Source organism: Ictalurus furcatus, chromosome 2, assembly GCF_023375685.1.
Source record: "Ictalurus furcatus strain D&B chromosome 2, Billie_1.0, whole genome shotgun sequence".
NCBI classification, from domain to species: domain Eukaryota; kingdom Metazoa; phylum Chordata; class Actinopteri; order Siluriformes; family Ictaluridae; genus Ictalurus; species Ictalurus furcatus.
The window spans coordinates 24,725,178-24,750,883 of record NC_071256.1 but is presented as its reverse complement, the minus strand read 5'-3'; the positions used below and the strand labels follow the sequence as shown (position 1 = coordinate 24,750,883).

Sequence of the window (25,706 nt, the reverse complement as noted above, 5' to 3'; positions counted from 1 at the left end):
CTGTCTTCTTCTAGGTGACACCAGATTGTAGGATTATAAATCATAATTCTTCCACAGTTATATACTATAAAGTCAACCAGTACTATGCTCAGAGGATGTTCAATACGAGCATCAGGGTCTTGATGCTTGATGATTGTACTCGAAGCAAGCGTGACACATGGACAAGGACTGTTTTGGAAGGTGCAATGTTTAGGCCCATGTGGTACCACAGTGGGTAACTATTAACAACTATTAATAACATCACAGAAACACTCTGTAAAACTCGTATTTAAACTGTTAAGGATGCACGCATTTGCACTCTAACACTCGGTTGTATAATTTGCAGCCAGTAATCACCATTTGGTCACAAGGTGGCGTTTTTCAGTATTTTGAGTCCATTCAGTAGTTGTATTTTACACACGCCTCTCTCTCACTCCCTCTCGAACACACACATACACACACGCGCGCGCGCGCACGCGTCCACTTACATGCATGCAAGCGAGTGTGATGCGCGTATCACAGAGTGACAATTTAATGCATTAAGCCTATTTTCTAGAAAGTCGTGCTTTTAAGCGGAAGCGCTCTGGCAGAATGCAGAAAGAGCGCAGATGTGGGAAGCTGTACGGCTCTGTGTCGAGAGTGGAGCCGGGAGAGGACGCGCACAGAACAGGTGAGCATCTGAAACTGTGTATCATGGCATGTGTGTGAGGAAGATAACTGATCACGTCCCAGTACAGACTGTACAACGAGCTGTGGTAAGTTGCAACCTAATGTTGAGGCAACTGTCAGTCTTGACTGCCTTCAGTCTGAATGCAAAATAGGGTGTACACTGTGTAAAAAGTATCGTGGACGATTTGTCCTTGTTATTATAGTCTAAACTGTGTGCATACGTCAGTAAACTGGATTATTAGCCTTACAAACACACACACACACCGATCAGCCATAATATTAAAATCACTGAGAGGTGACGTAAATAATGATAATGAGTCTTTATTACTCACATATACATTACAGCACAGTAAAATTATTTTCTTCGCATACCCCAGCATGTCAGGAAGCTGGGGTCAGAGATGATACAGCGCCCCTGGAGCAGAGAGGGTTAAGGTTTAGCTCAAGGGCCCAACAGTGGCAGCCTATTAGTGCTGGGGCTTGAACCCCCGACCTGCTGATCAGTAACCCAGAGCCTTAACTGTCAAGCCACCACTGCCCCATAATAAAAATAATTGATTATCTTGTTACAATGGCACCTGCCAAGGTGTAGGATATATTAGGCAGCAAGTCAACAGTCAGTTTGCAAAGTTGATGTGTTGGAGGCAGGAAAAATGGGCAAGCGTAAGGATCTGAGCGACTTTGACAAGGGCCACATTGTGATGGCTAGATGACTAGGTCAGAGCGTTCCTGGTATACAGTGGTTTGTACCTACCAAAAATGGTCCAAGGAAGGACAACCGGTGAAACAGTGACAGGGTCATGGGTGCCCAAGGCTCAATGATGCGCATGGGGAGAAAAGGCTAGCTCGTCTGGTCCAATCCCACAGAAGAGCTCCTGCAGCAGACATTGCTGAAAAATTCATTCTGACTATTACAGAAACATGTCAGAACACACAGTGCTTCGCAGCTTGTTGCGTATGGGACTGCAGACCAGTCAGAGTGCCCATGCTGACCCCTGTCCATGGCTGAAAGCACCTACAATGGGCACGTGAGCATCAGAACTGGACCATGGTGTAATGGAAGAAGGTGGCCTTGTCTGATGAATCACGTTTTCTTTTACATCATGTGGACGGCTGAGTGCGTGTGTGTCACTTACCTGGGGAAGAAATGGCAACAGGATGTACTATGGAAGAATTGTGCTGGATCAACATCATAGTTTCATGACAGTTTCTATTCTGTATAGTTTAGGAATTTCAGTCATTTTGTTTGTGTTTATTATTATTATTATTATTATTATTATTATTATTATTATTTTTATCCAATTAGAGCCACAGTAGAAACACACTGTAATCAAAGCTCGTCTCTCTTCCCAGGCATGAAAATCAAAAGTTTACCACAAGAAGAAGAAAATGCATAATTATGTCTGACTTTATTTTGTAAATATGTAAATAGCATGTGGTTCCATGACCAAATAAGACTTCTTTCTATAAGAAGCAACTCATAATCCATTATTTTCTATGCTGATTAAAAAGAACACCTCTATTTTATTTTAAAACAATAACTGAAAACTAAATTATAGTCTATGATCAGAAAATAGTCAAATGATCAGGATCAAAGACTTAGTGAATTATATTGTTTTCTTCTAGGGACTTTTTCAGCATGTACTAACTATTTTTTCCCTAAAAAAGATTTGGTACCACTGCCAAAGAGACTAGTTACTGGGCTAGAGACAGAGGCCAGGAAGGGGAGCATTTAATAGATTTTCATTTTATTTACTCTCTCTCTGGCCTGATTTGCAAACTGATAGCATGGCTTGTTTAAAGAGAAGCCAGCGATGAAAACACAATGTTTAAAGCTGAAAGAACAAAGTCATGTTATTCTGCCTGTGTCTGATTCAAAACAGATGTGTCTCATCCAAACATTTACATTTATTTACATTTATTAATTTAGCAGAGGCTTTTATCCAAAGCGACTTACAATTGAGGAACATGGCCATGGCACTGGTCTAAAGTGGTCATAAGAGCCACTACGACACAAAACCACTTCACACTGTCTGATTTTATAAAAAAATTAACTAATCAGTAATGGTTAAGCATTAAAAGGTAACTGTTGTCACCATTTGGTCATGATAGTTACTTATCCAGTCCTTTATAATCAAGGAATTTCGTATAACTTATTAACCTTGGTCTGGATGTTACCCATTTGAACAGAAGATATGTAATAAGTTCATCCTCTGTGTGATTGTTGGAAGCAATAATATGAATGATGTGTTTATTAAAAGTAGTTCATTTAATTAGTATAAGTATAGGTTAATTAGCTTAACAATTATAGTACACAGAATGTCAGAATGTCTCATCACACCTTAGACTTCAGTACCAGTCATTCCTTTTTTCAAATATAAATGAAGACAATAAAGAAATAAATTTAAATTTATACCATTAAACCAGGCAATTACAGCTGTATTTAAGTCAATTTATTGTAGTGTAAATCTGCCCTAAGCTCTAATTCATCATTGCAGGGAATGTTGGCCAAAAATCGACACAAACATTGTTCTGGCATCATTACTGTACACATAAAAGAAGACATTTATATTGGTCAGTACACAGTGAGTCATGACCCAACAGCACTAAGAAAATGCAATGATTTAAAGAACATAGCATAAGCCTATGAATATGTTTTTTTTAACATGACCTCATGTGTGCAGATACTCAAGAATTCATATGATAATGAACGATTTGGTGTCAACTTGGGTTAGGGTCAGGTCTGAGGCGAGCAGTCAGAGCTTTCCTGACTTCATTTGAAATGATTGCCTGGTTGGGCGGCTGTGACTCAGGTGGTAGAGCGGGTTGTCCGCTAATCGTAGGGTTGGTGGTTCGATTCCCATGTGACTGCACATGCCGAAGAGTCTTTGGGCATGACACTGAACCCCAAGTTGCTCCCAATGGTAAGCTAGCACCTTACATGGCAGCTCTGCTACCATTGGTGAGTGAGTGTGTATGTGAATGGGTGAATGAGAACGAGTGTAAAGGGCTTTGGAACCGCTAAGGTTAAAAAAGTGCAATATAAGTGCAGACCATTTGTCAGAATTCCAAGGGAAATCAAATAGTGAAGAGCAATTTCAATGTGGGGCAGTGAATTTAAATGAACACAGATTTAAATAAATAAATAAATAAATAAATAAACAAAATATCAGCTCAGAGGAAAAACTTCAGTGTTTGTGGCTCCATAGGCTCTTTAAACTGGCAACAAAACCGCCACATGGCATGGACCACCCTCACCCATCTGAGCAGAACAAGAAGATGTCTCTACTTGTCTGTCAATCATTGTTCCTTTTGATGCATAAAGTTCTCCACCTTGCAGTAGTATTAAGGTGTTCCAGCTTAGGCAGGTGTTTAGAGGGGCTGGCTTTAGGCTCCACTCATGGAAGGGAAGGGCTGGTAACCCAAGCTAATAATAAACACGTACAAACACAAGTGCAATTAAAAGCGCAAACACACACACAAATAAACCGCATAGTGAATAATGAATGATGAAATTTGATGTGAACAGGCTGGTCTCAGATGTTATTCCTCATGTCATGTTGTGGCCAGTTAACGAGACAGCATGCAAGCCTGAAGCAGTTTGTTCGCTTTGATAAGGCTCCGCGCAACAGGAGGCATAACTGTAACTGTAAATTATCTCTGAAAACTGGAGGTGGTGAGCAAAAGGGTGATTCTGTTCTAAGAGGAAAGGTAAAAGAAAATGAGGCAAACATATGTCAGCTCCGGAATAAAAAAATATTAGGAAATAAACAGGAAATAAACAGAGCTTAATAACCATTACCAAATACCTAATATATGACAAGAAGAAAACATCTATATATTTCCTACACATCTATACAGCCTTAAGATCAGGATACATTTTAAGGTGGGATATTTATTCTTTATGCTAATGTAGCAGGAAAAACTGCATGACAACTGCATCAGTTCATCCTTCAAACACACGTCTTTCTTATATTCTCTACATCACATCTTGTGCCACAATCCTTTATTATTGCTAATGTAAGTTATGGAAAAGGAAAACATGAGGGACCAGTGTAATGGAAATGGTTTGGCATCGTTGGTTATCCTTGTTCACATTGTTTGCATTCCTCTCCTCTTCCTATTATATATATATATATATATATATATATATATATATATATATATATATATATATATATATATGACACTCATAAGTCCACATACTGCAAAAAACTGTCATCTTAGCAAGTGAAAACATCTTGAATATAGTCAAATATATCTAGTGTTTCTTATTCCAAGATTACAATAAAGCAAATATAAGAACATTAAACCTATTTCTGGATATTATTGCTCATTTCAATAGTTTTGCTTCTTTCTAGAAATTAATGCTTAAAATGAGCGCTATTATCTACCAATAGAACATGATTATTTCAAGCTTGAAGTGAGTACATATGGCTTGAAATAAGTTTATTAATCTTATATTTGGTTCGTTGTAATCTACTAATAAGAAATAAATACTAGATACATTTGACTATATTCAAGGTATTTCCACTTGACATGTCTTCTTTTTTTGCAGCACAGAGGTCTTGTGTTTCTCTCTCTCTCTCTCTCTCTCTCTCTCTCTGTGTGTGTGTGTGTGTGTGTGTGTGTTCGAAGTGAATGCTGCTGTGACAAACAGCCCACTGTGCATGTGTCTCTCAGGTACTATGACTCAGGCTGCATCGACACTGCAGCTCAGTTATGTGTGTTCACACGTGTGACTTCAGCCTTTTCGGTGTTCAGGCGATGCACATCTCGTTCATGTTCATAGTCAGAAAGTTTTCCGCCTTTTGTGCTTGTTTACCACATACGGTTCTTATGAAATCAAATTAATTAAGAGATTATGGTATTTCACCCCAGACTGTGGAGTGAATGTCAGGAAAAGGGCATACTGTAACCAAGGGAACAGCTTCTTAGTGTAAGACCAGATGTAAGGTACTGTTTGTATATGCATAAAAACTAAGCAGAGACTTTTTTTTCCTTTTTTTAATTGCAGTATGTGTTATTCACACATTTCATCATGCTGCTATTTCTAAGGGTGTTTATTAACTCTAAAACACTTGCAAATTAGGACCATGGACTATTTTTACTCAACAAACCATGCTCCTCTTTAATAGAGAGGGATACTGTAATAGACAGAGGTGATGACGTGAACTGAAGTGTTGAGTGTTGAGTGAGCAGCATGGAGAATGTTTTACTCTGATAAGCAGAACGACAGAAAGAAATCAGCCTCAAGAGTAATGAGGGCATAAAATATTAGACACACACACGCAGTAAATACACCGACCAGTCATGGAATATGAATTGGACAGTGGTTGCTTCTCCTCACCCTTTTGTAATACTAATTGTGTTTGCAGTATTGTTTTTCTTTTCATACATTTTTCCCAGTGATATTGCTATAGATTAAAACAAAAAAAAAAGTGTTAATGAGAAATACATTGCAGCAACTATAGGAGGACTTGACGGACTCCAGCAGAGAAGAGGCAAAAGGCAAAGAGTCTTATTATTTGCTTTTTCCTCATCTTCTTTATATTCAGGAGCCTTTTTCTTTTGTCTCACATTTCCCAGCACGGGTTTTTAGGGAATTTTGTACAACATGGCAACACTTTCTTTTTAATACAGTTATGATGTGTCCTGTTGCTTTCTGTCACTCCTAGATTGTTCTGTATGCCATTATTAACTTCTCATTAATAGCTTGAATCCTACATAAATATACCTGCACACAACACATATACACTCAAACCACATGGTTCAGTGTCATGGTTCAATGAGGAGTCTAGCGCTTGATGTCTTTTCCTTCTTCACCCCCTTGCATTCAATTATGGAGTAGTAGCGTATGGCAGAACCAGTGCTAATTTCCTTCTTGTTTCCTTGGAGATGGATTAAGGAGAAATGTCAGTCTGTTGGTGGAATGTCCCTGGTCTACACCAATGGACTGATCTATAGAGCATACAGAACCAGAACAGAACTGCAAAATGTGGTTTATTGACTGATTGTGCCTTGCGATGTGTTGGCTCCCCATCCAGGGTGTCCCCTGCCTTGTGCCCCAAGTTCCCTGGGATAGACTCCAGGCTCCTGTGTAGGATAAGCCAGTGGTTTTCAAAGTGGGGGCCGCCAGGAGGTGCCCGGGGGGCCTCAACAATTTGGTGTGAAATATAAATTCTCACTCTCAGACAACCACACACACACACACACACACACACACAATCAATTCCTAATGTAATGTAATGTAAAGATGTAAGATGTAATTATTAATAAAAAAAGGAGATATATTCAGAAGTCTGTATTTTTAATGTGTTTTAAAGACATCTTACAAAAGGGGGGCCTCGGTCAAATGTTAATGCCATTTGAGGGGCCTTGCCCTGGAAAAGTTTAGGAACCCCTGGGATAAGCGGTTTGGAAAATGGATGGATGGAATGATAATGATAATGAGTCTTTATTAATCACATACACAGTACAGCACAGTGTATGAGATCTTGAGCCAGAAAATTGTCAATCAACACTGGCTTATGGATACTAAGCCTCCTCTTTAATTGCTGTAAAATTCCCATGTAGAAGTGCATGTGTGAAAGGGGCCATGCATGTATACATACATGCCACCAGAGTATACCTATGTATACCTATGTACTGTTAAAATGAAAGAATGCAATATTAGACATTGTTTTTATCTGTCAGCTTAACTTTCATTCAGAAATCTCATTTATATGTATTCATAATTTACAGAGTTTTCAGAAAATTGATTGAAATCACTTCATCTGTTCAGTAAAGCTCATAAACAGACTGAATTGAGCTTACTTTTTCAGGCTCTGATACTTAATTGTATAATAAAGTGGATAGATTCAGTTCTAAAGTCTGAGCAGCAGTCGTAGCTGTTCTGTAATCCTTAATATATGTATGTGACCACATCATAATAATTCTGTTTAAATCATTAAAACCATTACATATTGCCATATGCCATAGTTTGTGGATGTTTTATTGCTTAGCAACCAATGCTTACTATTAACAGACTACACTGAGTGGCGGAAAAATTGTTTACAGGAAATATTATTGATCATAAATGAAATTATTTATTGAACATTGGATTGGATTTCATCACATTGCTTTTCTTGACATTTTATGAAAATAATTAGCAAGAACACCTTCACTCATGATAAAATCACTGTAACCTATGCCTGGTCATGGCTTATTGCATTATTCGAGTTTGCTACTCCTAAGAAATATGAATTAGTTTATAAAGAAATTAAATATAATACATTATCGTTATTGTATAGTTTTTAAGTATTGTGAAGGTCTTTTGGCTCCATGGACTTACTTATTCCCCAGTTCCTCCCTCAGATGAAGACGACGTTGTGTCCATGGCAGACTCCACCATCACTGTGGATGACATTGAGGGTGAGCTGTTCAAAATCGAGAGGATACGAGATGTGCTGGTGCGGAGAGAGTCTGAGCTGAGATACATGTGAGCTCATTTTCACTCCTTTTCATAAACAAATGTAATGAATACTCACAGGCTGATTTGATACTGACCCTAGTTCATGCATTTTATTAAATATAGTCAACATTGTATTTCAGTTTCAGCATCTCTGACCTGACTCAGATGGCTCTTTTGTGATGATATTCTGCTGAAGGTGGAAAAATCCACTAGTCTCCTTCTGTACCTCATAGTGTGTACACATTCACAGAGATGAGTCATGTCTGACTTTTGAAAATAAATGACAGGTGTTCCTAGAAGCACGAAGCACGGGGGGAGGGGGAGGGGGGGAGGGTGTAGGATAGAAGAGCATTATCTGTTAAGACAGGGTGCAGAGCCACTTTAGTACATTTAGCAGCACAGTTATCTAGCAAAGTAACACTGTTAGTCAAGCCTGTCTACAGCTGAACAGCAGTACACAACCTCTCAGCCATGGCACATCACATCACGTTAAATTTACATCATATTTTATTTTCATTGAATTACATAATTCATTTTCTCTGTTTTTGGAGTAGAAGATTAGATTCAAGTGAAAGTGCCTAATAACCAACCTAAAACAGAGTAATCTATGATGTGCTTTAATGTAGAATTTAAGCAGTATTCTAGGAGTTGCAAGACACATGAAAGCATGGATTATTCAGGCCTAGTTTTTATCATTCCGGAAAAGAGCCAGTGCAGAGAAAGGAGCACTGGCAAGAATTAGGTGGTGGACACATTATACAAATTATACAGCTGAAAACCTGTTATTCCATTTGAGCTATTTGGCTATTTGTGGTATGTGGTAAGCACACACACGAAGAGTAAGGAGCTGTAATGTTCTAAATGTAGTAAAGTAACTTTTTTTCTTGCAAATGTAGTTAATTAAGTGTACAAGTATTCCATTTCCAGAATAAAAAAGCATAAATATGCCAAAATATTTTCCACCTCTGGAGTAGGATTAAAAACACTGTCATCAAGGAATGTAAACATGTATGAAACCATATGTCACACTTAATTAACCACTGGAGTGATAAAGATGTTGCCTCCATCTGTTTCAACACTTGTCTGTACATTATGAATATATATTTACTCCAGATGTGCTTGATTCCAAGTGTGATATTATCAGGTTATATTGTTCAACAAACATGATACTGTTACCATGGACACCACCGGTTTCATTCGGGAATTGCCACTCTAGCAGGCAACACTTTTTTGATGGCATTTTTTGATGCAATGTGCACCCAAGGTCTGTCGCATTCACAAGGCAGCATAAGGACAGATGCCTTCTAACATTCTTTAATTGGTTATATTTGAAGACAGCACTACACATGTCCTTGTTGAAAAAACAACTATCACAATCAAAAATTGATAATCCTATGTTTTGCTTCCAGAAGTCACTCTCCCCTGAATACTGAAACGTTCCCATGGTTACAACTGATCATTCTCACCTGTTTGTGATTTAGCCCTCATTAGTGATATGTTCCCTTCCTCTTTAAACCAAAATTTGTCTTTGGTTTAAGACCCTGTCTTGTTTATAGTTTGTCCAAGGAGATGTCTTGCCCCTTTCATGAGATATGATGCAAAATCATACATTTTTACACATAACATTTTATATATATATATATATATATATATATATATATATACACACACACACACACACACACACACACACACACACACACACACATCATTATGCGCAAATGTCAACTACAAAAGAATAATACACTTTTTATGTATGCATTTCTTTTTTTTTTGCTATATGACATTCTATAGCAACAAATAATCATTTTGCAATGCAGAGGACAGTTCAAAAACTGGGGCTGTATTGACTGTATTAATTGGATTCAGAAGGCTGAGCACAAAATGTGCTTTCAGTTCCATATGACTTAAAATGACGAGACCTACAAAATATTCCAAGTTACATGGAATTTCCAAAACTTTGGTCCAATAAAATAAATAAATAACAGATAAAACCTAAATAGTGATAATTATCTGAAATCATATCCTTAACAATAGCCCATTTTCTTACCACAGATCACAGCAATACTTTTGTGAAATTTGACATAAGTATAAAAGTGAAAGTTGGTGTATGGAGGATTGTATTTATGTATTTTGGAAAGGAATGCACTGTTTTGTTGATGCTTACACTTGTGTGGGATGTTGCTAAGGAACTCTAGCAATTATACAATTACACATTGTTTGTGTTTGTGTGTGTGTGTGTGTGTGTGTGTGTGTGTGTGTGCTTTGAATCTCATCCCTGACCCCTGAACTCAAATGACAGGCCAAATATGAGAGCTGATATGAGAGTGGGAAGATGCTCAGACTTGCACTGAGTCATCATTAAAATGAGGCCACAGAAGGTTAGAGCAATTTTCCAAATAAACCATGAGCCTCTGATCAGATCAGCTCATAGAATAATAATACCTGTCACACCAAAGCTATTGAAATGGAACATTTCCCACTGTTTTCTTGTTTGTTTTGATAGAATGAACAAGAGTTATAGACAACAATGCACATAATGGAAGTTAAGATACGAAAAATGTAAGGCATTTTTGGAGGGCTAATATATGGGCTGGCACAGTGGGGCAGCAGGTAATGTTGCTGCCTTACAGCTTCAGTATAGCTGGGTTCAACATTGAGCTTGGGTTGCTGTCTGTGTAGAGTTTTGCATGTTCTCCCTGTGTCGACAGGATCTCCGGTTTCCTCCCACCTCCAAAACACATACCAGTAGGTGGATTGGCTACTCTAAATATGTGTGAATGAGTGTGTGAATGTGAGTGCAGTACTCTGATGCACTGGCATCCCATCCAGGCTGTATTCCCACCTCACGCCCAGCGTTCCTGGGATCGGCTCTGTGTCCACTGGAACCCTGACCAGGTTAAAGCGGTTACTGATGATCAAAGAATAAAGAATATATATTACTGAAATATGTGTGCTATTATAGGGATTGATAAACAAAGAGAATCTGTATGAAGGAAAATTAATTTGTAGTGTGTATGTAATGTGTAGATTTTTTTGGTTGCTTTGAATTAATAATTACTTTTATGCCTTTGTGATGATAAGAACAAAGTTTGCTCGACAAACTGACAGATTTTCCTCGTTTTAATTCTGTAGGATTTCTAACAATGTCTCTCATTCTGTCTCCTTTTCCTTTGTATCATCTTTCTTCAGGATGGATGATATTCAGCTATGTAAAGAGATCACAAGGCTTAAAAAAGAGCTGCAGAAATTGGTATCGATCCCAGGTAGGCCCACAAAACCAACATGAATACATTAATGTACAAGTTAGGTAGCTGCTGTGTTTTTCACTGCTGCAATTAGACAAGTGTTTCAACTCATAGAGATGGGTTTATTTGTTTTACTATAATGCAATAGTAATCTCTGGAATATCTGATTAATGTGGGTCTTAGAGTAATTGTGTTTTTATCTCGTTCTGATTACTTTCTAAATCTATTTCTCATTATTGTTGCAAGGTAAATTACATAACAGGTTAGCACATATATAATAAAAAAGTTTTAAGTAATCATTTTAAATCTCCTTCTGCAATGTCTAACCAGGTAAATACAGTTCTGGAAGATCTTGATCCTTTCTCCATGCAGGGCATCTTAAACTATTATGTATAATCTTGTTTGTGCATGTGAACATCCCTCTTTGCATCACACCACAGGTTTTCAGTGGAGTTCAAACCTGGAGACCGAGCTGCTCATCGCAAAACATTTATTTTGCTGTCCTGCAACCATTTCACTGTTTATTTGTATGAGCATATGGGATTGATATCTTCTTGTATCTTGTTGAAAGATTCCACTTTGGCCAAGTCTTAAGCAGAGGCAATCAGGTTTTGGGCTAAAATGTCCTGTTTTTAAAATTAATTTACAATGTCATCAATCTTATCACGAGCCCTAGACCAATTGGCTTAAAACATCCCCGGAGCATCAGTGAATACAGTGGGCATCAGGTGCGTCCTCTTTTTTAAAATGTATTTATGGTGCTTATGGTCAAATATTTTTCTCATTTGACTGCAACACGCAATTCCAATTGTAATTCCAGTGATGTTTAGAATCAAACTGAATCAATAGAATGAATAAAATTGAGACACTGCATTTTGAAGGTTTCTCTCCAGAAGCTTGTTCATGCAATCCTTTCAAACTACTTGTTGTTATGTAAGTGGTGTCTAACAGTTGAAAAAACCATAGCAGTTTGCTCATTGGTTGAATTCCTGGCAAGTTTCCAACTGTTCCAGACATGTGAAATGTTTTATTTATAGCCCTTAATTTTGCCTTCCTATATATTTTCTGTTATTCTACTAGGAAGAAAATAGAGCAATAAACTCAGCTACAGACAAAATATGCTAATGGAATGTAAGTCTTCCATAGCAAGCCAAGAATTTGAGATATAATCCCAATTAAGTCAATTTCCATAATTCATAATGCTAAAAATGTTCTTTATGTAATTTAAAGTTTTTCATTACTATTTCAGTACTGTGCAATAGTCTTAGGCACATGCAAAGAAATGCTGTAGAGCAAAGATGTCTTCCAAAAATAATGAAATTAAATGTTTCTGCATAAAAAAAAAATATATTTTAAACAGCAGTAAATAGTAATAAATGAAACAAACCTGATATATGGTGTGACAACCATTTGCTTTAAAAAATGTATTAGTAGGCTCAGGTACAGTACAATGTGTGTAGTTTTATAAGGAAATGAGCTGTAAGTGTTACTGAGCATCTTGCAGAACCAGCCACAGTTCTTCTGGAGACTTTGACTGTCGCACTTGCTTCTTAATTTTGCAGCAAAACCCAGCAGCCTTCATTATATCTTTGTCTGAAAAGTGGTCTCTTACATAACATAATATCTTTACTGACATATAAACATTTTTCTGTAACATTTAATTTTGTGATAGAAAACTAATGTTTGGGAATCTAAACTGTTTTTTCTACTGACTCGATAATGTAGAAGTCATAAAATAAAAATCTATAACAAAGTTTGTGCTACAAAAAAATAGGGTGCCTAACACGTTTGAACAGTACTGTATTTTGGTAATGAATTACAGTCAGATTATTTGTTTTGTAGATGATGTATATTCATAAGAAATAATAAAAAAAGGTTTTTATTTACAAAAAAAAAAGTGGCCGACTGTAAACGTGATTGTAAGCCTGATATTTGCTTAATAATCTGTGTATGTGGTATGATTTGCAGAGAAAATCAGAACAACTGAATTCCATAACCTATAGATGCAATAATACTTATGCATATTTCTGTGTGGTAATGTTTACTTAAACCATTCCATGAATCATTATAAACAAGCTCCAATTTGAGTAACGTTAAAAACAATGAAAATCCAAATAGTTGATGCTATGAATTTAAAAAGCAAATAGCTTTGTAATGCAAAACTCCTCCAAAATACTATACGATCAAACCTTATTCATTAACTGATTTATGGTTTCCTAGATAAAGACAAGTCCAGTGAAGACCGGCAGCGTGAGGAGGAGCTTTTGCAGCAGATCCATAAGCTGGTAGAGACTCGGGACTTTCTGGTGGATGATGTGGAGTTTGAGAGACTGAGGTTGGTGCTTTTATAACTGAGCTTGTTTGTGTCAGCACAAACAAGCAGTTGAGGCCAGTCCAGTTGTCTACACCTTTAGATAGCATGTATGCCTGACTTTCAGGTTAAAAGTTGAATGGGGAGATGTGCCTGAGGCACGGTCTGTGACATTTATGCCCTCTGTGCCATTGCAAGCCAGTTGCTGTCCAGTCAGTCGTAATAAGACGTACCTGTTTACATTTAGATCCCACTCACATACACATTCCTTTCTCATGTCTTCACTTCAAGTGCTGAGAGTCTTACTGTGGCCCTGGGTCAGGAGAAGTACAGTGCATCCAAAAAGTATTCACAGCGCTTCAATTTTTTCCACATTTTGTTATGTTACAGCCTTATTCCAAAATGGATTAAATTCATAATTTTCCTCAAAATTCTACAAACAATACCCCATAATGACAATGTGAAAGACGTTTGTTTGAAATCTTTGCAAATTTATTAAAAATACAAAAACAAAAAAAAGCACATTTACATAAGTATTCACAGCCTTTGCTCAATACTTTGTTGAAGCACCTTTGGCACCAATTACAGTCTCAAGTCTTTTTGAGAATGATGCTACAAGCTTGGCACACCTATTTTTGGGCAGTTTCTCCCATTCTCCTTTGCAGGACCTCTCAAGCTCCATCAGGTTGGATGGGGAGCGTCGGTTCACAGCCATTTTCAGATCTCTCCAGAGATGTTCAATCGGATTCAAGACTGGGCTCTGGCTGGGCCACTCAAGGACATTCACAGAGTTGTCCTGTAGCCACTCCTTTGTTATCTTGGCTGTGTGCTTAGGGTCGTTGCCCTGTTGGAAGATGAACCTTCGCCCCAGTCTGAGGTCCAGAGCGCTCTGGAGCAGGTTTTCATCAAGGATGTCTCTGTACATCATCTTTCCCTCGATCCTGACTAGTCTCCCAGTTCCTGCCACTGAAAAAAAAAACCACAGCATGATGCTGCCACCACCATGCTTCACTGTAGGGATGGTATTGGCCAGGTAATGAGTGGTGCCTGGTTTCCACCAGACATGACGCTTGCCATTCAGGCCAAAGAGTTCAATATTTGTTTCAGCAGACTAAAGAATTTTGTTTCTCATGGTCTGAGAGTTCTTCAGGTGCCTTTTGGCAAACTCCAGGCGAGCTGTGGCTTCCATCTGGCCACTCTACCATACAGGCCTTGTTGGTGGAGTGCTACAGAGATGGTTGTTCTTCTGGAAGGTTCTCCTCTCTCCACAGAGACACGCTGGAGCTCTGTCAGAGTGACCATCGGGTTTTTGCTTACCTCCCTGACTAAGGCCCTTCTCCCCCAATCGCTCAGTTTGGCCGGGCGGCCAGCTCTAGGAAGAGTCCTGGTGGTTCCAGACTTCTTCCAATTACAGATGATGGAGGTCACTGTGCACATTGGGACCTTCAATGCTGCAGGAATGTTTCTGTACCCTTCCCCAGATCTGTGCCTCGATACAATCCTGTCTCGGAGGTCTACAGACAGTTTCTTGGACTTCATGGCTTGGTTTGTGCTCTGACATACATTGTTAACTGTGGGACCTTATATAGACAGGTGTGTGCCTTTCCAAATCATGTCCAATCAACTGAATTCACCACAGGTGGACTCCAATCAAGTTGTAGAAACATCTCAAGGATGATCAGTGGAAACAGGATACACCTGAGCTCAATTTTGAGTGTCATGGCAAAGGCTGTGAATACTTATGTACATGTGCTTTTTTTGTTTTTTATTTTTAATAAATTTGCAAAGATTTCAAACAAACTTCTTTCATGTTGTCATTATGGGGTATTGTTTGTAGAATTGTGAAGTGCTGTGAATACTTTTTGGATGCACTGTAACATTGTTTTATAGATGAAAAAGGTGAAGGAGAGGTATGTGAGGCAAGGCAAAGTGGACAGGGAGACACAGAATGAAAGAAATAGAGATATTTGCTGGGATAAAACTGTCACTTTCTGTCAGTAGGGCTTCAATCAAGCAATTGAACAATATTTCATTGCATGATGAGCAACTGCATAATGGGATGCCTGACTGTTTTTTGGTCTGCGAAAAAACACCCATAATATTATACAATCCACTAATTTGATTCGTCAACCAACATTTTAAGAGTGCTTATATTTAGTATGACTGTACTGGGGCATTTCAATGTTTGTGGACATTCATAAACAGTCCACCTCTCTGTGTTCACTACATAAAATTCCACTTCCTAGTTTGAAACTGTTGCTGCAGTATGTTGGCGACATCATCAGCGGACATGACAAACCGTACATTTTTCATGAATATAGCTTTTGACTTAAATAATGAAAACTCATCAGGTGAGGAAGAAAAGGAAGAAGGGAAGCCAATTTCCACTGGAAACAGATATACAACTCAATATCAGCTAGATAATAAACAAATCAAAAATAAACAAAACATTTGGCCACACTGTCTCTGAAATGGCAGTTACTTGATATTTATTTCTTGCTCAGAATTGTGCTGTTATACTGAATATTGGCTCGACTATGATTACTTACAGTACTCACCCTACGGCACTCACCGTAACATCAGAATAATAGAATAAGATTTAGTATAACCACATTCTTGCTCGTGTGATATTGCTTAATTATCAGATTACTAGTGTTAAATGTGAGAATATTCATTGCCTTAATTAGTAAAATAGATTGCATAAAGCAAATATGCAAGCAACTGATTAAAGCTGAGTTGAGTTAATATAACTCAGTTGTGCATAATTTGCATGTTCAGAAAAAGTCATGTTTTGATGAAAAATACACCATTTCTAGAGACATTTACCATGATGGGTCCGAAGTGCTTGTTTTTGAATTACTAAGGTTTGGATTAAACCTATTATTATGAGAGGTCAATAATAAATATGTATAATCACTGTGATTATAGTGGGTTGTGATTTCCATCATTCCAAAACATTTAGAAAATCATGACTATGGTTCAAAACCTCTGGGAGGCCCCAGATCTCACTTTAAGAGCCATGGGCATTTTCTGATAAGGTTTTTGCTAACAACATATTTTTGCACACAAGTCCAACCCATAAACCATGTAGGGTTCTGTGTTGTACTATCTAGCCAACATAGCTAACAAGAGCAACATCTGACACTGTCATTTATAGTTTCTGTGTACTGTATATGGGCAGTGGTGGCTCAGTGGTTAAAGGCTCTGGGTTACTGGTCAGAAAGTCAGGAGTTCAAGCCCCAACACTGACAAGCTACCACTATTGGGCCCTTGATCAGGCCCTTAACCCTCAATTGCTCAGATGTGTAAATGAGATAAATGTAAGTCGCTCTGGATAAAGGTGTCTGCTGAAAATGTCGTAAATGTACAGTATATTTAGGCTATTTTCTGTTAAGAAAAGAAAAAGTAAACCAGTATGAGGTGATTTCTGGTACAAAGGGTTTGATCATTTCTGAAATGTCACAGAAACATTTTCATAAAAAGAGAATAAAATGCAGCAGACTGACTGAAAGTGAGCCTCCAGAAGAAAAGAGCAACAGCCCAGGGTGGGTTAAAATTGCCAGTGTCAGTTCAGCAAATCTCCTCTTATGCAGGCCAAAATTTAATTTCTGTTTTGTCACAACTGGAAATTCACAGTGCCACTTATTCAAAGCCTTGATGCATCTGGGGACGAGCATATCACCCATAAATTAAACTTCTACCGGCACTTGATAATGTTTCCATCTGCCTACAGTTAATTGAAAGAGATCACCAGGACCAGTGGAGCCACATGACTAGATGTCAGTTGGCTATATTAACTAGACTAATAGTAGATCATTTTGCTTGCCAGCAATAAAGGTCCTACCTGCCTGATTTATAGTTTCTTCTTTGTACATAGACTACACAGCCTATTTATGACCAACTGCCATCCAGAATCTACAGTGTATAGTATGTTATGTTTAGGGCAGTAGTCAAGACCACCACTGGTCAAGTACAACATACGTCCAAGACCAGGACTAGCCAAGATTGGGTTTTAATGGGGTCGAGGCCAAGTCAAAATCGAGTCCAAATAAAGGCAAGACCTAAAAACATCAGCTTTTTCTTCGACTAATTGGCTTCATTTGTGTATTGCACCAGTGATTAAGCATGTTTTCTAGATGAAGGCATTACTTCTTGTCAAAATTTTGTGCACGAAAACAGAAAAGACAACACAAAGGTTTTGTTTTTGTTTTTTTTTTCAAACCAACTATATTTAGCAATAACAATCCTCAAGACCAAGACAAGTCCAAGTACAAATGCCAATAAGTTTGAAGCAAGTCCAAGTCAATACAGAAAACATCTTGAGACCGGACTCGAGTCCTACAGCCTTAGTTATGTTACAAATGTTTTCCTCCATCTCTTCTAATGAATAGTATTTTCCTCAGATTTCTCATTATAATTTGTTAAAATGCAGGAACAAATTATCATAATTTGCAGGAACAAATTATATTATAATTTAAATGACATTATACCCAAATTGTCATGTCATGGCAAACTAGCGGTTATTTCCCAGAATGCACTGCAAACTACAAACACGGCCGATGACTACAACTCCCAGTGTAACACAGAGACTAATGTCTCTGTGTTATCCTGAGGACTAATCTGACACACCTGTTCCTAATCACAATCACACCACACTATATAAGGTACTGTTCAGGCACTATGGTTTTGTGAAGTAATACGCTCAGTTGCCATAGTCTCTGTCATTTTCCAAGCCTTGCTATTGTGTTGTTTTTCTGGTTATGAGTCTGTTTTTGTCCTTGACCTTGATTTCTGCATTACCTGCTCTAGCCTGTTTACCTGATCGCCTGACAGCTGCCTGTCTTTGTTTTTGTTGTTTATTCCTTGCCCTCTGGATTATATGCTCTTCAGTAAAGCTCTTAACTGCGATTGCATCTGTCCACAACCTCCATGACGTGACACAAATATCAAAGGAAAGGTTTTAGCTATGACTTGTAGACATGTTTTCTTTCACAAACATTTGAATGAAATTTCAGTTTTCCATGCTGCGAGACCTGGTGTAATGAGCAACTGATGCTGGAATTTTGCTGAAGGGAAGCATTCTGGGTTACAAAAAACAAAGAGTCTAAATCCTCAACCTGTGACAGCTGACAGTTGGACTGGGAAAACAAACTTTTTTTTTTTTTTTTACTACAAAATTAAACTGCCCATCATTAACTTGGTGGAACCATTATGGAATTACGGTTAACACTCGTATCATATGGCGAGTGTTATCATGGTGAAAGGGTGAGTGCTTCTCTGTTGCACCACTCAGGAGCCTGCCTTGTAGCGTTTAATCCAAACCACACCCAAAAGCAGTGGTTTATGCCCAACTGACAGGCTACTGAAGTGTGACTTGTGATCTTGGGCCCTATATACATCCCCTTGATATGTTACAGTGAGTTGTTTAGCACAGCCACTTAGTTTTACAGTACTAACTGTCAAAGGATGCTGTTATGCTGAAAACCAGAAGGATATGAAACCCACAAATTAAACTGGAAAGCAAATTAGCTGTTTGCTCTTTTCTCCTGTCAATAAAAGCCACTGAGTGACATGGCTGTCAGCTAGTAAAGAGCTGGGTGGCACAGAGGAAAAGAGAGAGGAGCTGATTCTTTCAATCATTTAAACCTCTCCTGTCAGCTGGAAGGGAAGCACAAATGATTGCTTTGGACTTGAGTATAATTTACATATGTGAATACATGCAGGAGATAATTGTGTCTTCAGCTTCAAAATGATTTGTATTTGTTTACCTCCTTCTTCTGCCCTCTTGCAATTTGTGCACATTTGTGCATTTGTTATCAAGCCAGCTTGCTTTATTCACGCACATAATTCTGCCTCCGCTCAGGGAGCAAGAAGAGGACAAAGAGATGGCTGAGTTCTTACGGGCAAAATTTCCTGCAAGCACTACCAAGAAAAGTACGTATATGAGTATAATAAAAATGCTTTGTGTTCACAATGCAGAAATGAACACATGTCTTTTTAATGCTTTAACTCCAGCTTGCTCTATTATTATTATTATTATTATTATTATTATTTAACTCTATTTTTGCTAAGTTGCTTAAGCAGCATATAGGAAACAACAGCCTCCTCTGAAACCCCTTGAGCCTTATTTAATAACTAATATCATAAAAATGCCACATTTTACATATATTCCATATATTCAAATATTAAGTGTAATTTTTCAAAGCAAACCACTGAAAATATATTGAATAAAACTATTTGTACAGATGGGTAACAAAAAGGCAGCACACCCTGGTGTAGATTCTACAAATTTTTGAAACAGTACTGGAGAGAACACCATTATTCAAGAGATATTTCCTCAGCTGGTGTTTTGATGATGGTGGTAGAGAGCACTATCTAACACTTTGGTCCAATATCTCCCATAGCGTTCAATTAGGTTGAAATCTGGTGACAGTGAGAGCCAAAGCATATGATTTACATCACTTTCATCATGATCAAACCATTTAATGATCCCTTTTGCCCTGTTGATGGAGATATTATCATCCTAGAAGAGAGCTCTCCCATCAGAATAGAAATGTTTCATCATAGGACAAAAATGATCAGTCAGAATAACTTTGTATTGCTTTGCAGTGATGCTTCCTTCCTTTAATTTGTTACCTTGTTTATTAGTATTAATAATGGCTAGGGCGCGGGTCACTACTCCTTTGCCCACAGGGGTGAAATTAATAGAGTAACATTTATTCATTTAACAGACGCTATTTTCTTTTAACATTTAAAAGCAGTGTACACAGCTGCATATGGCAATTTATAGAAACAAATTGAAGATCAAACAATCTTACCATTTAACAGTATAACCACAATGTTGCTTTTTTATGCTATTTTTGTCACACAATTATAAAATGATAGAACCTAGAATGTAAATATATGACTATCAAAGGTTTCTTTTATAGGTGAATAGCTTTCTAAAGGTTTTTTTTTTTATCCCAAACATAGAGAAGATCCTTATTCACTATGCTTATGCTTATACTGAGTGTATAATATTCTCTGTCTCTCTCTCTCTCTCTCTCTCTCTCTCTCTCTCTCTCTCTCTCTCTTTCACTCTCTCTCTCAATCAGTTTCCACTCAGAAGAGAAGAATGACCTCTAGGGCCCAGGTCTCTTCTCCAAAAGTGACAAAGGCTGGCCTTACCCTTCTTAAAGAATGCTGCGGTTTTACCTGTTCTGTCATGTAGAAAAGAGATGATGAGTGACAACACGAATGAGAGAAGAAGTGAGATAAAATAAAAATAAAAAAGATGGTGAAAAGTCCAACAAAAGTGCAGAAGCAGAAGAATTGATCTGTAGGCAAGATGCTTTTTAAACAACAGTATATTTTATGAGGTATTGAGGATTAGTCTCATTATTGATGTACAAATTGTGGAAATTCTTTTTAAAATCAACAATGAGATAAACATTATGCAATGTGATTCAAGTGAATTTATTGTAATTATGCAGCAGTGTGTGTCTGTCTTTCTGTTGGTAAGAAGTGTACAAAGGTCAATTTAAACCCTTCGCTAATCAATAGTTTCAATTAACAGTATTTTCCCTTGTTGTCTGTCCTTGTGAAAATGGGGGGAAAAAAAGGTAGCTTTGAGTTGCATCAGCTTTTAACTTCACTATATTATGTTTGGCAGTGCAAGCTTGGTGTGTTTGCAATGTTCTGACTCTGAATACAGCTCTATTTTAACTCCGCTTGAACCACTGTCATGTCCTTGTGCCTGAGAGAGTGAGAGAGAGTGAGAGAGAGAGAAGAGAAGAGAAGAGAAGAGAATGAGTAACAAGAAAGAGATTACAGTACAAACTAACCAAGTAGAATCAAAAGAAATGGATGCATGGACTATACACTGAGGGTATATAAGCAGAATCAAGAACGAAAGTTAAAACAGATTTGAACATAATTGTGTGCTACAATTATGCAACATAATTATGTACTACAATGCTTCAATGTTTTTCTGATCTGAAGCATCACTATGCTAAAAACTGGAGGTCAGTTATCACACATGCTGTTGTTTATAATTGATTCTAATAGGCTGCACAATCCATATTGTGAATAAAATATTTTGTATAGACGTAAAAAAAAAAAAAAAAAAACCCTGCTGAATTAAATATATTAAACCTCTGCTTTGCCAGCGGCTGTGAAGTCCCACCTATTTTCATGGCTTCTTTTAAGTGTATTGTGCTCTTTTTCATCTCTAACTCTGTTAACTACTGAATGTGAAGACAGCAACTAGCGTTTGGTTTGTATCAAAGAAGATTTGCTTGTCTTTATCTCAGCAGTTTGTAAAGTTTGATGTTTTTCGTGGTCATGTAAGTGTCACTAAATGAAATTTTTCAGTAAAGAAACTGAACGCACATTTTAGTGTCCTGTAGTTTTGTATTGTGCCATAAGTTACAGGGATTTTTTTGAATTAATCTGTATAATGACCAAACAATAATTAAGGCAATAAATTAGGAATTAAACATGACAGTTCTCCCCGTGCTGCGGGGGTTTCCTTCAGGTACTCCGGTTTGCTCCCCCAGTTCAAAGACATGCATGGTAGGCTGATTGGCATGTCCAAAGTGTCCATAGTGTATGAATGGGTGTGTGAATGTGTATGTGATTGTGCGCTGAGATGGATTGGCACCCCATCCAGGGTGTACTCCGCCTTGTGCCCCATGCTCCTTGGTATAGGCTCCAGAGTCCCCACGACCCTGTCGGATAAGCGGTATAGAAGATGGAATGGATAAAACATGACAGGTTGTGCTGTTCTAGGAGAATAACGGTAACACTTTACAATAACAGTACATAAATAATCATTCACTAATGCCTGAATTAATACTTACTTACTTAAATGATGAGTTAAGGCATGCACTAATCATAAACTAATGAAGAGCTAACCTTATCTACGAAATCAATAACTTATGAATTCATTCGGGAATAACGACCACCTTGAGTACATACTAGTACATGTTTGTTAATTAATGTGTTAACTAACATGAAGGGGTAAATTTACACTGATCCTCCTTATTGAACATAGAAAGACGCCCTAATAATAAACACCAATCATTTCATCTCAACACGTTTTGCATCATTCTCCATCCATTTAGGGCTATTGTCTGTTAGCACTTAAAACCAGTGTTCTATAAGATTATTAAAATTATAGAAATAGCGATTTATCCACATGGCCGATCAGAATAAAAAAATCCAGGCATTACGATATAATTAGTAGTAATGTGCTAATTTGTAATAATTAGTAGAATAATTAGTACAATAAATAATTCACTCACAGTAGAATCAAACTAAAACGTAAGGGAGAAAATTGACAATTTGTGATCAGTATCACATTTTTCTTTTGATGAGACTCCACCTGGTAAATCCCTAGTAGTTACATTGTGTCACTGGGAATGAACGGCATATAACCTATTCCCGAAGAGAAGATAAAGTATGCAGCAACTTTTAGACCATGTCCTCATGACTGAACTGCTTTGGATGAATGGGCAAACTTGCTGTTTCTTGCACCTTTCAGCATTCTGCTCTGAGCCACTGCACTGCGCAGCAGGATGACTCATACCCAGACTGGGGAGGTTCATTGAGATGCATGAAGGAAAGTCTGCAACGTCTTAAAAAGGTAACTGTTGGTATAATTATGTTTCAATAATTAAACATAATTATACCAACAGTTATTTGAAGGTCAAAGTTGTACACTGTGTAGAATCTCATCTAAGAAAATGGAAAAACTCAATCTATAATATATTTTACTATACTATAATATTTTTTTCACTCAAGTTCCGTTATTTCTTTGTGTGTACCAGAAAGAAGAAAATGAAAAGAAATTTTAAAAAATAATTAAAAGTTCAATCAAGAATGCTTGAGAGTTTTGTGGTTTTCGCCTTTCGATAAACCATTAAAGGGTCTATATAGAAATCTGCAAAAGAGTGTTTCCCCATTGGAGAGCCCCTTTAGGAATGTAGAACCCATAACTATCCATTCATTCGTTCATTCATTTTCAGTAGCCGCTTTAATCTGGTTAGTATCACAATGGGCACCATGAACATCCACTTTCACACCTAAGGCAAATTTAGCATAGCCAAACCACCTACCAGCATATTTTTGGGATGTAGGAGGAATCCAGAGGTAACCCTCACGGAGATGGAACAACCCACAAAGAGAGTAACCCAAGCTCAGAATCAAACCCAGGACCCTGGAGCAATGAGGTGGCAACACCATTATGCAAATACTCCTGAAGAGTGCATGTTCTAAAGCTTATCTACTGAGGGTTAATGTCTCAACATTGTGCAGTGTAATAATGTCATGTCTGTTAACATTGCAGCTGACGTGCAAGAAGGATTTAACTGCATCTTACTTTCAGCTTTAGAGCTTATAGTTCTTACCCTTAATCAGACCTCATAAACCTAGAATTACACACTATGTATATCCTGGACGTTAGTGAACATGTATGTAACATCAGTGTAATGTGCATATACTGTATGAGGTCATATTCTTATTTGAATTTCTTAGATTGTCAGGGTTACAGCAAATTGCACATGAATCACAGAAGGCATCATTAGTGCCATTGTATTTCATTTGCAGTGCCATTACAGATAATCAGTAATCTTGACTGCAGTAACAAGGACCTATCAGCACCTGAGGGGGGGCAACTAAAGTGTTTCAAATGAGTCTCACAGAAAGTGTGTATGAATTTGTTACACGTTGTGCAGGTATTTTGCAAAATAGAGGCAAAATTACGAGAGTTTATATGTGTGGTTGGGGGAGAATTTAACAGCTGAGGGATTTGTGCAGCCAATCAAGAAAGTGTCCATAGAGACACATGGCATGGACCAAGGAAATGCATGGTGGATTTCCTGACATGTATCATGCTTTTGAGTATGTTCCCTATAGCAACATGTCACACATAAATGACTTCTGATGTAAGGCTAAGGCAGATAATTACTATAATAAGGAAAAAAGTCAGCAGCTGAGTGGCACTCGTTCCAGTGAGTGCAGCTTGCTTAACGCATCACACTGCTACAGGTCACGCCATCTAAGCAAACACATTCAGTGCAAGGACAAGATGTCTTGTGATTTGTTGATTGATTGCCTGTGGAGGCTTGGCTACTGATTCTATAAATTCTACCAAACTTTACATTTTTATAGGAACAACTTTGCTCATTCATGCAATTATTTAATCATGCTGCAGCAGCACAATGCATAAAATCATGCAGATATAAGTCAAACATGTCATGTTCACATCAAACAATTGAATGGCAAAAACCTGTTGTCTCGCTGATTTTGGCCATGGCATGTTTGTTGGTTTGAGTATCTCAATATTGCTCCTCTCTCAGAATTTCACACGCAACAGTCTACTATATAAGCCTGAGGCTACAGTTGACACAGGCTTACTGAAACTGAACATTGGCTGGTCTTTTTCTAATATTCAACTGCCCAGTTTTGCTTAGCCTGTGCCCACTGTAATCTCCAATTTCTGTTCGTCGCTGACTTTTAGCGCAACCTGATGTGGTCTTCTGCTGTTTTAGCCCATCTACCTCAAGGTTCAATGTGATGTGTGTACAGGGATGCTTTTCTGCATAATACTAGTAAAGATTTGAGTTACCATAGCCTTCTTGTCAGCTCAAACCAGTCTAGCCATTCTCCACTGACCTCTCTCATTAATGAAGCATTTCTGCTCTCAAAATGGCCACTCAATGGATGTTATTTTTGTTTGTTTGTTTGTTTCTGCACCATTCTGTGTAAACTCTAGACACTATAGTTTGTGAAAGTCCCAGGAAAACAGCAGTTGCACTGCTGCCACATGATTGACTGATTGGGTAATTGTGTGAAAGAGCATGTGTAAAGATGTTCCTATTGAAGTAGCTGGTAAGTTTCTAAATGCTTTGAACATTTTTTTTCATCAATAATATTGACATTAATAATGTTTTAATGAATTCAAACGGACGATGCAATAGTTGTGAAATTTAAGATGATCCTTTGAACTTATTGCTTCCCCCAAAATAAACTGTTCCACTCCTGCTCAATCTGTTCTGTTTGTCAC

At 37.8% G+C, this 25,706-nt stretch overlaps 1 protein-coding gene across 2 annotated transcripts; it reads left to right on the top strand.

Annotated features, from left to right (window-relative positions):
- Positions 1–22,024, top strand: zgc:171844 (uncharacterized protein LOC100151763 homolog). Of its 2 annotated transcripts, none has more exons than XM_053610415.1 (6): positions 1–649; positions 8,005–8,128; positions 11,294–11,367; positions 13,570–13,684; positions 19,524–19,594; positions 20,755–22,024. In XM_053610415.1, exons 1-6 carry the CDS (start codon positions 571–573, stop codon positions 20,868–20,870), a joined length of 579 nt encoding a protein of 192 aa, XP_053466390.1. In that variant the 5' UTR covers positions 1–570; the 3' UTR covers positions 20,871–22,024. The 2 variants fall into 2 exon arrangements, with proteins under 2 accessions (XP_053466390.1, XP_053466385.1); XM_053610410.1 differs by having other exon boundaries at positions 2–649; positions 7,993–8,128.
- The last annotated feature ends 3,682 nt before the right edge of the window (positions 22,025–25,706 follow it).